Source organism: Lethenteron reissneri, chromosome 23 (assembly GCF_015708825.2).
Source record: "Lethenteron reissneri isolate LAM-NWPU_2019-01 chromosome 23, ASM1570882v1, whole genome shotgun sequence".
NCBI lineage: Eukaryota > Metazoa > Chordata > Hyperoartia > Petromyzontiformes > Petromyzontidae > Lethenteron > Lethenteron reissneri.
This window is the reverse complement of record NC_083801.1, coordinates 20412466-20425236: the sequence shown is the minus strand read 5'-3', so window position 1 is coordinate 20425236 and position 12771 is coordinate 20412466. Positions and strand designations below refer to the sequence as shown.

The window sequence follows — 12771 nt, the reverse complement described above, 5'->3', positions numbered from 1 at the left end:
TATAAAGCAGCTCTGGGCCTCCTAACCCCTTCACCAACCCGCACTGACGACTGTGGTTAAGTTTCATTAAAAAAACGATCCCCAAGACTGACATGGCATTTGAAGGTCTTCATCCAGCAGTGGATTGACAGGTGGCAGGCTTAGGCAAGCAGAAATTGCATCATTGCAAAGAGCATTCATATAATATATTTCTAAAGCAATCCCTCGAATGATATAGAGCAATGGTTCCCAGAGGCATCCCAGAATAAAAAAAAAAAACATTGAGGAAAAAACCAGGATAGTTTAAAGCTTTTTATTTGCAAAATTGGTTCAGCACACGTGCAAGAGAATTCAATTAACAAAAAGTCAATAGGCCAATAGACTAAACATATTTAATGTATGTGTGGAGTCACACAAGAGAGTTCTGCTTATATATCCATCACACAACTTTAAGTACTCTTCAATATGTTATGAAAATTTTACAAAGTTGAATATATAGCCATTTACTCCAGATTGATTAATATTATTTGACATTCGCTTGTCCGTTATACAAGCCCTACCTGGGTTATCCCTGCAGATTTGTCTAGATCTTTTGACCCACACTTCTCAATGGCCAGGAAGGTCTGCATACTGTGCTCCAGTGCAGGTGGGCGCTGGTCGATAGGCTGGAAGGCGCGTGGCATGGTGGAACCCAGGTGCACCAGGAGTTCACAGCACTCCTCAAAGCTCCGCAGTCGCTGCTTGTACTCGGTCTTCACGTGCTCAGAACTCCTAGGGTTCAAGGCTGCCACATGCACATTCAATATACAGGATCTGCTGCATTCAAAGCACCTCCCCCCCACCAAACACTGCTCACGGTAACTCAGTTTTAAAGGAGACCCATGGTGATGAGTTTATAGCTGTGCAAAGCCACAACAAAGCTTAGTTGCGCTTGCCTGCCCGCAGTTCACTGTTTCAAAATGAAAGGCCAAGGTTTAACGGTGAGTGAACTTACTCTTGAGATGGAATGCGACGAGCAGAAGGGCGGAGCGGTGCAGAGAAAGGAAGGGGTATTTAGGCTTGAGGCACCCCACTGCACTCAAGGCTTTCACCAACGCAGTTGACAAGCCCTGAACAGGAAAGAAAACCACAGCCACCCACACAGTCTTCTTACCAATGTGCCTCGAGGTTCCTTTGTATATATACATTTTAAATCAGTACTTCAGAAGATACACAAACACCCGGTTATATTCCTTTACTTAAATATACCCTGCCTGCTCTTTGCATATACAAGTCAGTAGAAAATGTGCGTTTTTATGATGGAAAATGTATGAACAGCAATACCTGCTCCAGGTAGCCCAACATTGGAAGTGAGGTCAGTGATATCGGCACTCTCTTTGGTGGAAGTTTTTTTGGGAGTTTAATATCTGAATATTTTTCTGGCAACCTACAGGAAAAAAGCATAACACAAATTATTTCACGTCATTACAATTCCAGTGTAATACATATATACATGATACGCATATGATGTGGGAAAAAAATATATGATGGACATTAAATTTAAAAAGGCACTTACTTCAAAAATGATTGCCGTGCAGCTTCCGTCAGGCAAGTGTAAACCTTTCCTCTGTATTCTGCAGCAAATTCCATGCTCCCATTCACCAAGCAGTCATAGCTGAAATAAATGAGGCTTTCCATTGGAGTGGAAACATCTACCTTATGGACTCCTTGAATGATTTAGGCATATCTAAAGATGTGCATTTCTCTATACCCATCCTGTCTAGAAGTGTTTACCATCACAGCCGAATAGTCACTACCAGTATCACGTTTTAAGTGGATCATTATTACCAACACGAGATGTGGCAAGTGAAAAATGACACTTTCTGCACACATTCAATGTTATTAAACAACACTGCCAACATGTATTTAACAGGCTAGTTAATTTTGTTACATATTCTTAAGATTAAGTGCAGTGCCCGATGCTCGTTAGGCTGCAATAAGGCAAACTCATTTAACAAGACAAAACAAATATAGAATAGTGAGAATAGGTTTTCCCCTTTTTTCTGGCAACAAAACAGCTGTGTTCAGATGTTAAAACACCAAACTGAAACCTTTTACAAGGAATCATGTCTGCATTAACCACAATACTTGTGGTCAGAATGCAAACAAAAAACATACTCTGATAGTATATGCATTGTCTTTGAAACTGATTGGTCCACACCAGAGACAGCTTTCTTTTGAGCCTAGTCTCAAACGGTGTTAGACAGTGTTCGACAGGGAGGATGCCTTTTTGGCGAATATTGTGGTTAATGCAGACATGATTCCTTGTATAAGGTTTCAGTTTAGTGTTTTAACATATTAACACCTGTTTTGTTGCCAGAAAAAAGGGGAAACCCTATTCTCATATTTTGATACTGGCAAAGGAGGTCCCATGATGAAATATAGAACAGAAACACAATTGAGATTGAGGATGAGGTGGGTTTACCTGAGCTGACCGTCCAGGTAGGTGACGGGGCAGTAACCCTGAAGCTCCACCTGCTTGGGGAACATCTGCTTTACTTGTGCCGGTGTGAGGGGACGGGGCAGTGCGTCGCTTGGAGGCAGAGCACGCGGTGCCAGCGGAGCCATGAACTGCTCGGGACTTTTAAGGAAAATCTGGGCAGGGGGCGCAATGTGCCAGTGCTTAGTCACAGCCGAATGTCGCACTTACATATATTATATATTTTTTGTATGGATGTAATTGCCTGGCTCAGCCCATCACATATTCTGTAGCCCGAGTTGCAGTGATCATGATTGTATGCACCTTGTCCATGAGCAGAGAACAAATATGCCAATGCAAAGGTACATTTAAAAGACACAAGATAAGTATTTAGTTGAAATAGGCACAAGTAACACATAGTTCAAACATCACACTTAAGTATGGAGAGCAAAAGATAACAATACATCCGAGAATGACAACAAGAAGGCATATTTTAGTTTTATTATCACAACATTTGAAACAATATTTTTGAAATTATTTTACTTTGCACAATTCCCTGCAATTGTTTACCTATGTACAACATTATTGAATTTCCTACCATGTTTGCCTTGCAAGTGACTTTTCTTGATGGAATCTCATAGTTATAATTAAAGTTTTGATTGATTCAAAGTGCAATTATTTAATAACTGTTTTTTATTGTGCTATTACACAGCCATTTTATGTATATTGCATACACATATATAACACATGAGAAAGGTAAGTTTTAGATACAGTAAATAATTCAACATGTTAAATATTTATCATTTTCTCAAGGCCACCAACAGATAAGCACTGACCAATGCTCATTTGAGACAAGCAGATACTGACGTTGTGTTTCCATAATACAAATGACTTGTAAAACATTATTTTACAATTTCTAAGCACAGGCCCAATGGCCCAAAATGTAATTGGGCCAGCAGCAGACAGCACTGTGAAACGTGTAATGGGAACGAGTTAACACATTTCTTGAATTGAGCAAGGTTATAAGAGCTGTATATTAAAAAAAGACAACATCGAGGGAATAGACAACACAAGCACAATCCCACCTGCAGATCAGTCTCTGAAGCCATTTTGTAATAGTGTCCGCAGAACTCTGCAGTCCACCGCAAGGAGGGATCATCACAGCAGACGTACTCCCCGCGGAGTGCCAAGCTGACTGGGCAGTACTCCTTGAACTCACCCAGCCGCACTGCACACTCCTCCGGAGTCACGCACAGACCCTCAATCCGGGCCGCCCATCCTGAGCATTTCAAATGGCCAACATAGACACGAACACGATGGAAGAATGAGCTAAGTGCGAATCTGTCTGCTTTTGAAGCTTAATAAATTCCAGTGCGTCCCATATCTGATCATTACATATTTGCCCTAACCAATTAACGTCCACACCCAGTGCAGTATTTGTTCAAGGGGAACTGACATTTTCTAAAGACGTTCACTTATTCTACCTTTGCACATATTCCATCTACCGCTCGGTCTCCAGTGAGTTGTACATGTGACGTTGTACTGTGCTGCACGTATTGTGATGGGCAACGGCACATTCAAAAAGTATTTGTGCGATTGCTTCGTACCTCGGCCAATGTCATGCAGATAGTCCTGGATCTGCCGCACACTAACTGCCACATGGCGCAGCACCTCAGTCCACAGCCACCACTTGCTCCGGGTGCCATCCATGAGAATCCAATTCTGGTGTTGACGCTTGTAAAACTCCTGCACAGCAGCCACTTCTCTCTGATGATGAGACATCTTTACAGCCAGTGCCTGGGGGCTGTCGAGCTGTGGGTAAGACCTGCCCAGACAATAACATTAAATCTGAGTTGCATCACAAAGGCTGTAATTTGCGGTGCATGTTATTTAGACTCTTTAGGCACAAATCTGACAGCCATCACCAACAAAATTGCGTGTCCTTGGACAAACACCAGCTTATAGGAACACTAACCATGTATAATCCACGAAAAACATACACCTGGGTCCAAAAATAAATGTTATCAGCAATAAGGACATCTACCTCCCAGGCCCCTTGCAATCTTGGAATCCTCTCTGTAGCACCTCCGAACTCGCCAGCTGCATTGCGACAACGATCACCGGCACAATCCCGCGAGCATCCAGCAGGCGTACCTGCCTCTGCGTCAAGGGATAGCCATCGAGCACAAACCTGAATGACAGCCAGACAAGGTGACCTTATGAACTAACTTCAGAAAAACACTGAAACAATGTGACTGGACACCTCACTGTGTTACTATTTGCAGCCGCTTTTGGCTAAATTTGTAGTGATTAATTTGATTATCTGAATTAATAGGTGGCCATTAGACTGCAGGTATGCGAGTCATTACGTATAATTTGCAGCCATGCGTGAGCTTTGTGTGATTTTTATAATCACGTGCATTTCCCTTCATACATTGTCTTGAACCTGAAAGGATAGTTTTACTGTAAATGCTATGAGTATGAAGCACAGGAAATATCTTATCGTTGACTCTTCGGACACAACTACACACACGTGTGGCAGCGTTCACTTCATGTGCACATGTACATCAGCTCCTGAATGTGAATCACACTCGAAGCAGGAGACCAAACGCGTGCCTATCGGCTCTGCGTAAGTGCTCATATAAGTGTAATCGTGTGTTGTATAACATGCGCCCTAATATAACTGCGCTGTAATGCATTGTACCCGTGCGTATGGCAGATTGGCTGCATGAGTACTACGTCCAAGCACCGGGTGGTCAGCTCGTCAGGCACAGCCTGCCCAGATAGCAGCACAGCCGTGAGCTGTGCTGCTAGGGCCGTGCCAGGCTGGGTAGCCAGCACAGTGCGCACCGCCTCCCCTGCCGACAGCCGCAGCACCCCGTACTCCTGCGCCAGCCTGCCTGCAACTGCAACCAGTGATCCGCTCATGACTGTGGTCGTTTGAATGCTGTCAGCGCCACAGGATGTATACAGTGCAATGCAACTTGATGCAATGCATCATTCCACAATTGCCATGCAGCAGGCGCATAGCATCACGGGTTTGGAGGAAGCCGATTGCCCCCTCGCCCCCCCCAATACGGCAAACTGCAATGCAATTCGAAACAAATATTACGCAACGTGCATGAACTGAAGGAAATCCTAATGGGGGACAGAGGAAGAACGTGAAGCGGGGCTGGCATTTGTTAGGGGAGGCTTGGCTCAGCTGGAAGTTGTTTGAAGCAGGAGGTAAACGTAGTTCCTGTAAGGAGCAGAACAGAGTGAAGATGCTATGCAAAATTATTTCAAGGTGTATCTCATTCAAAATGTTATTTTTTTTAAACCTGAAACGGATGCTTAGCAGAGGTGTATCTCGATTTCATTTTTATTGCGTTTTTTTATTTAGAACTCTTAAATTCTATGGGAAAAAAAACCCCATAAAACCTTGCCTATTTAATACAAATGTGTCCATGTCATCTGTTAACCGTGATTATCACCAGTATTTTAACGAGCATAGCATGGACAAGGAGCGGAAGCAGGAGGGGATGAGGGGACAGCTGTCTGATGGGTGATGATGCATCATTACATGTTTGTGAACGAGGGTAAAATAATGATTTTTCCACCATACTTCATCATTATTCTCATTAAGCATTCTGGGTTGAATTGAGAGCCAAGGCTGAGTATAAAGGGCTGTGATATCTGGTTGTGATGATTTAGATGTTTGCTCATACAGTCATAGATGTCAAGTTACGAGTACAGGTAGGTGTCATTCATGTAATATTACATTGGTTTAAATACATTTACCAATGAGCCAAGATTCAATAATATCTGTACATGTTTAAATTGCAAGTTCTGGAATGTTCTAAAGTGGGTGTCTAAATCTGATGTGGAAAACTTCACATTTTGGAAAAAAGTAAGGCCCATTGAGTTATATAGCTTTTTTTTATAAGTGACGTGGCCACAACTGATAGTTCAACAAAAGTGGCTTATCATGTAGACATTTATAGCAGCCAAGTACTCTAAACACATGTTTCTAAATGTGGAGGGAAAATCTGGAGGGCTTTGATAAAAAAAATCCACGCAATAATGGGGCGAAAATAAAAAATAACTCAAAAAAATCGGCGTCAGGGTCAAACCCACGACCTCCTGCATGCCAGGCGAGGCAGTTAACATCTCTTAGGCACTGTGGCACCCCTAATTAGAGCAGCCAATGGAGGCATGCCATAACGCCACCAATCTGTTGGAGCATTAAATCAGACATCAACACATCATCACAAATTAAACAAATTAAGTGCACTTTTATATGCTGTCACATGACAACTGACATAAGCTTGAGGGTAGATTGCATCGAAAAACATAGCCTTGGAGCGGAAGTGAGCTTCTCAGCCATGAAGATCCATAAACAACGATGCTAGGTTAGAACTTTTTTCTACAACTTATGTTGCAATGAATGCTTCCGGCAGTACAATTAGAGTTCAAATCCGAACCATTTCCAGATTTTATCGAGACAAATTCCAGACATGAACAGCATGAATTCCAGGCTCTTCATGCTCCCCGTTACATTTCCATGCACTTCATTTTTTCATGGAAAATGTATTTCAAAAACCTAAACATGACTAAAGCAATATCTTGACCTTACTTGTGGTTTTTCCAGATTTTGGAGGGCCCAAAACAGCCAGCCTAATAGGAATGGCTGGCTTAGGTGGTGGCTGAAATGTGTACAGCACAGGATTTGCTGTAAAGTTGTCTTGGGAAGCCTTGCTGGAGAAAAAGTAGATGTGTTGCCGATAGATGACTTGGTATGACACTTCTGCAGTGCTCCGGCTTTTTGAAAGGACATCTCCTTCATACATCTGTATGAGAAACCACAACGTTAAATGCATGCACCGTTTAAATATTAAGCATTACATATAAATAAAAGAGTGTGGCATTTCCAACCTCACCACTGGGGACCTGCCCCAGTTCTGGAGATCTTAGAGTAAAGCTGCACTAGGCATGTTCAGCACTTATATTACAGACCACTGAGGAAAATCTAGGCTTCCTGGAGGAAATCATGTTGGTTGCTTTGTTGGAGGCACTCGGTTCTCTGAGGTGAAGCTCAACCAGTTTCCTGCCCAGCACTAAGGAGGTAATGTATATAGGAAGCACCTGTCTACCCTGTGACACTTTAAATCTGGTGAGGGTGGTGGCGTGTGCCAGTAATCATCCATGTGCACGCGAGGGTTGGCGAATCGCACACACTGAGGTGCCGTACCGTGGCTCACCAGAAGAGGGTGGTACAGTAAACGCGGACTAATGTCACCTGTCCTACCTGTATGAGATCGCGTGTTGCCCCTTCGCATCTGTGGGTTTTCTATGGGTGCTCTGGCATCCTCCCACATATGTAAACACCCATTATTTGGGCTCAAAATAACTCAATCTATGCACCTCTGTGGTTGCGGAATGCGCAGCATTGTGATGCAGTTGCGTAAATTACACAATAAAAACAATTTGTTATTATGAGTCGGGGTTTTTTACTTCAGTTTCCAAGCTGATATGCCACTTGACATAACTAAAATATCTGGCGGCACAGAAAAATGTCTACTATATAATTAAGATTAAAAATCATATCTCATTGGTGATTAAGAATGCATGTCAAAATATGCAATTTACTCCATTTACCCAGAATATAAAATTACGTTCACATTACCATGGTTTCTTTTAAATATGTTACATTAGTCTCATTTGCGGCATGCGCACTTGCAACAACATACCACACTGCTGATGGGATGCAGTGCATGCTTAACAGTACAAGTGACAGGGCATTGTAAATATTGGCAGGGATAACGATTTGATAAATGGCTCATTACACATGCCTGACAATTCCGTGAATAATGGGAACTTTATAACGCTGTTGGGAGAAGCGTTGCTCCCCATTGTTGGCATTTCACAGTGGCACAGGCCCGCACCTTGACAGGATCACGGTACCCAAAGCAGCTCAGCTGTTTGTAGGAAAGCTGAAGCATCCGCTGAGCGAGGCGGGCCGAGACGGGGATACACGACTGGAGCAGGGACCCTCGGTTAGCGGGGAGATGAGGTCCCAGCCGCTCCCACAACTTGTGCTGTACAATGTGACGCCTGCGACTCCCATCCACCTCCAGGATGTCCACCAACACGTTCTCCAAACTCTCCTGTTGATTCGCAGTCACACGGGTTCCCGCTTTGCTCTCATTTCACACCGGCGTCGTCATTTTCACATGTTTGATATCCAGCAGTTTTCTCTCACTCAATGTTAGCATTGCGTGTGTATGTATATATATATATATACATTTATATATCCATTAACGGTTTTAATTACAAAACAGTCGGCCATGTGGAGTGGTGCACACTGAACACAAGATATAAAGCACTCTTCTGCATATACCGTAGATGTTTCCAGAAGCATACAGACAAACCTTCAAATTCTGCAAGGCATTCGTATCAGCGTCAAATTTTTCTCCGAGCTCAGTTTTTATACGTTCTGCCACATCCGATTCCTCTTCCAACTGTTCCTCTTCCTCCTCGCCCTCCTCTTCATTCTCCTCCTCCTCATCATCATCAGGCTCCTCCTCAGGATCGCTCCCCTGACTCTCCTCATCGCTCATCTCCATTTCCCGTTCTCTTGCTCTTCGTCTCTCCTGTACAAGCACATATTTCCCAGCTAAGGTCTCTTCTATTGAGTACTGTACATGTGTTAAATGTTATAGTTTTCTGAATGTATGATGTATGTGTTCCGGCTAAAACACTGCAAGTTGGCACAGTAGGGGGCACAGGTGGTGCATCTGCCAGTCATCTCAGTGAGTCAACCCATGGCACCTGCTGGGTCTGTCCCATGACCTGGCAGCGTCCGTTCGACACTTCACATGGCCTTAAAGTGCACATAGCCTGGCACAAACGCCGTGGTGACATCACCACCACTTAGTTGCGAATTGCGGTTATTGTCGTGTGTGTTTCTTGTGTTCGACCTATGTGCACTAGAGATGTAATTAAGCATCTATCAATGGATTACAATCTATTATGTTATTCATAATATATGCATATAATCATACATGTAGAAGAAGAATTAAAGATTAATCAAAATTATATGCTTCTGTAAAATTAGATTAATGCGACAAAGACGACAGAAAACACAGCAAAGAAGGTTTAAGCGACAAAAAAAAACTGAATTGCGTCCCTCAATCGTGACAATGTAATGAATCACAAATGTATACGCCTTTGTCTATAAAGCAACTTAATAGAGCGTGCACTCACAAGCCTTTCAGCTCTTCTCTCTGCTTGACGGGCCAGACGGTTGGCTGTCCTTTTAGAAAGCTTCTCCTCCTGTGATAGAATTATACACAGAACACATTTAAATTTTAATAAGCCCAAAGCCGTCCAAAGCATATTGTGCCACAGAGCAAATTAACATGGCTTTAAAAATGTGAATACAATTCAAGGTCTCTAAAATATGATAATACCGTAGAGTGCTTTATTTTTTATTGACAAAAGACCACTTTAAAAAATACTGTAAAATTTTTTGTTAAATAATCAGAGTACCTAGCTGACTGCAATCGCATCAGTAGAATGTCTTATCAGTAAGCACAACAACCATAGATCAAGCGAACCAGACTTAAATAACTGATTATCACAATAATTAATTGCGGCAATATTTAACTATCCATTAAGATTGTTTATATCGTGAATCGAGATAATTGCTCAGGCCTGTTATCCAAGGATTGCTCCACGTTCTCCATACGTTTCAATTAAAAGTTCATATCAACTACGTCACTCAATTTTGCTCATAATTACATAGCTTTTAAACATATACCACTTGTAAACTGCAGGGAAATTCCGCGTACAATAAAGAATCGCTGCCGCACTCGGTGCAACGCACCTGCAGCTGCTTTTTGAGAGCCTTCTTTTTTGCGAGCTCCTCCAACTTCCGATTATTCTCAAGTCTCCACTTGTCGAGCTGTGGAGGCAACAGCCGCTTGATGACATCTCCCTCCATCACATTGAGGAGGACAGCCACCTCTGGGAACAGTGCCCTCTCAGCCAGGTACTGCACTTCATCTGGGGTGCTGGGGAAGCCCTCCAAAAGGAAACCTCGTGACCTGTGCAAAACGGAGGGAGGGGAAGCGGTCAGCGCCACACACACTGCCACGATTCTGGTCAACTGTTGCAAGTGGACGCTGAATATGGAATGCCTGTCAATCGTAAAAGGATGGTTAGAATTAATGAGATTCCTGCATACTGTACTGTACGGCCTTCTACGAGTACACAGATGTCCCACTTAATTACATTTCTGTATCGAATACGGTTATTCTAATACAATAATTAATACATGGAAAGGCTCTCTTTCATTGCAAACAATTCATAAGTAACATTGAAGTCATCGACCAATGAACCTTCGAGACTAATGTTTTCAATTGGCATATGTTTAGATGCAACCCAGAAGACGAATGTTCTGATGCCAATGATCTGTACTAAGCTGTATCCTGGGATGTCCAATACAGATGTCACGAGAGCTGTAACGCTCTGTTAACATTTCAACTTCTTTTAATTTCTACATCTCTGACTCTCAAAAGCAAGGTGTAGCCCCTTTAAACAAATGCTGCTTGGTTGCCTAGTGTTAGAGGCAATCGTCATCCATGAACAACTTGGGACCATTCAGCACATTTCAGCAAGAATGATTTTGCACCTGAAGGGCTCCTCGTTCCACCAGGAAAGGAGGAGTTTATCGAGCAGTTGTGCTGGCAGTGGCTCGCTGTCTGAGAGGTACGCCTCCACGGCCTCTGCATGCTTCTGCCAGTCGCCCTCCACCTCTTGCTGCTACTCTCACATGGAAACAAGACATTATTCAGAGAAGCCACGTGTTTACAGCTACTCACTGTATATCCATTTCCTATTCATTCTCATAATAATGCCATTTATATTGTGCGCAATATTTTCATATACATAAATGACAATGAATCTAAGGCACGGAGTCAAGCTTGGTGTCACTCAAAAGCCAGACGAGAGAGGTGGAACTTTCAGTGTTTCTTAAAGTAGGTGTAGATTTAATGCTGCGAATGTGCTGTGGGATGGCGTTCCAGATGGAGGGGGCTGCCATGGAGAAACGACGCGTAACAGTGACAGTCCTTGTTCCTGGTATAAAGAGGAGAGCTCTACCATGAGCTGTAGTGCGGTGGGATAGGAGCGAATAAAAACATGGTGAACAACCAAAAGCAGAGGCACCACGGTGGCAGAGGCAGGCCCATATCAATTCTGACCCTGCTGGTGATGGGAAGCCAGTGGAGGGAGTGGAAGGAGGTGAGTAAATCTAGCAGAGGATGACAGGCATCAGGGATGACGCGGGTGAGATTGTTTTGAAAACATGGGGAGTTTATTTTAAGGTGACTGGGTGAAGATCGAACAAGGATGGAGTTGCAATAGGTGAGGTGAGACCCAACTATCCAGCAGGCAAAGGTATTGGCGACTTCAGTGGTGATGAGTGAACGTAATTGACGGAAGTTGCAAGATATGATGATGTGGTTGGTGGAGCTGTCAAAGGTCAATGTGGAGTCGAGAGGAACATCGAGGCACTTGATGTGGTCAGAAACATGGATAGTGGAGCCTAACTGTTAATATGCTAGAAGGCAACATGAACATGGCGAGTTGCTTTCTGGTGCTCATCATGACGGCCTCGAATTTTGGAAGCATTCAAGGAGAGATCGCGGGCCCAGAACCACTGCTGCAAGGCAGTGGTGCACTTCCTAAGCCTCTCGAGTCCCGAGAATTTATATCAAAAAGTTAAACATGTGTCCAACATCAGAGTTTAGTTGAACATGTAGGCTTTCGCGGACAATATTATTCATAATAAAGATTTTGGGGTTAGATCGCGTTATTTATAAATGTGTCGTAACCCTCCACCACCCGACACGGCCAAACAGTAAAAAAATGTGTCACGTTTACAAAGGATAAACAGTTTAACTAACCATTTAATAGGCACTGCATTTCAATGTACTGTAGTTCACTTAAAATACAATTTAGTTTACCTCAATTGCTACATAAAATAAAAAGATTGATGCGTATAACAGAATATATCACGATACACTCTCAATTTGCAATAGTTGATATGCAATGTTTCTAAATGTTCCATGTTTGGTTTGGATTTTTAACCCATTTTAATTGTTCATCTATTAGTTTCAATGTCCAAAGTATACAATTACAAACCAGTGGGGATCTGTTGAGACTTGATAGTTTTAATTAACCCCATATACACCCCTCCCCAATGGCATCTGTTGTATACTTTAATCCATATATATGGTGAAATTTCACCATGCAGATACAGTTTGTTGTCCTTAGCCTGCACCTCCGAT

The 12771-nt window shown here is 42.9% G+C and overlaps 1 protein-coding gene across 3 annotated transcripts in view; it reads right to left on the bottom strand.

Moving 5' to 3' along the window:
- Positions 1–277: 277 nt before the first annotated feature.
- The window catches only part of AK9 (adenylate kinase 9), a 32801-nt gene continuing 20307 nt past the window's right edge, over positions 278–12771 (bottom strand). For all 3 annotated transcript variants that reach the window (XM_061557660.1, XM_061557659.1, XM_061557658.1), the window contains exons 23-37: positions 11112–11242; positions 10305–10524; positions 9683–9751; positions 8848–9069; positions 8362–8583; positions 7053–7266; positions 5142–5343; positions 4482–4628; positions 4045–4262; positions 3523–3716; positions 2444–2613; positions 1535–1633; positions 1303–1405; positions 974–1088; positions 278–763 (exon numbers count right to left, since the gene is read on the bottom strand). In XM_061557660.1, the coding sequence (XP_061413644.1) occupies positions 525–763; positions 974–1088; positions 1303–1405; positions 1535–1633; positions 2444–2613; positions 3523–3716; positions 4045–4262; positions 4482–4628; positions 5142–5343; positions 7053–7266; positions 8362–8583; positions 8848–9069; positions 9683–9751; positions 10305–10524; positions 11112–11242 (2565 nt within the window). In that variant the 3' untranslated portion in view covers positions 278–524. The remainder of the gene's footprint in view (positions 764–973; positions 1089–1302; positions 1406–1534; positions 1634–2443; positions 2614–3522; positions 3717–4044; positions 4263–4481; positions 4629–5141; positions 5344–7052; positions 7267–8361; positions 8584–8847; positions 9070–9682; positions 9752–10304; positions 10525–11111; positions 11243–12771) is intronic.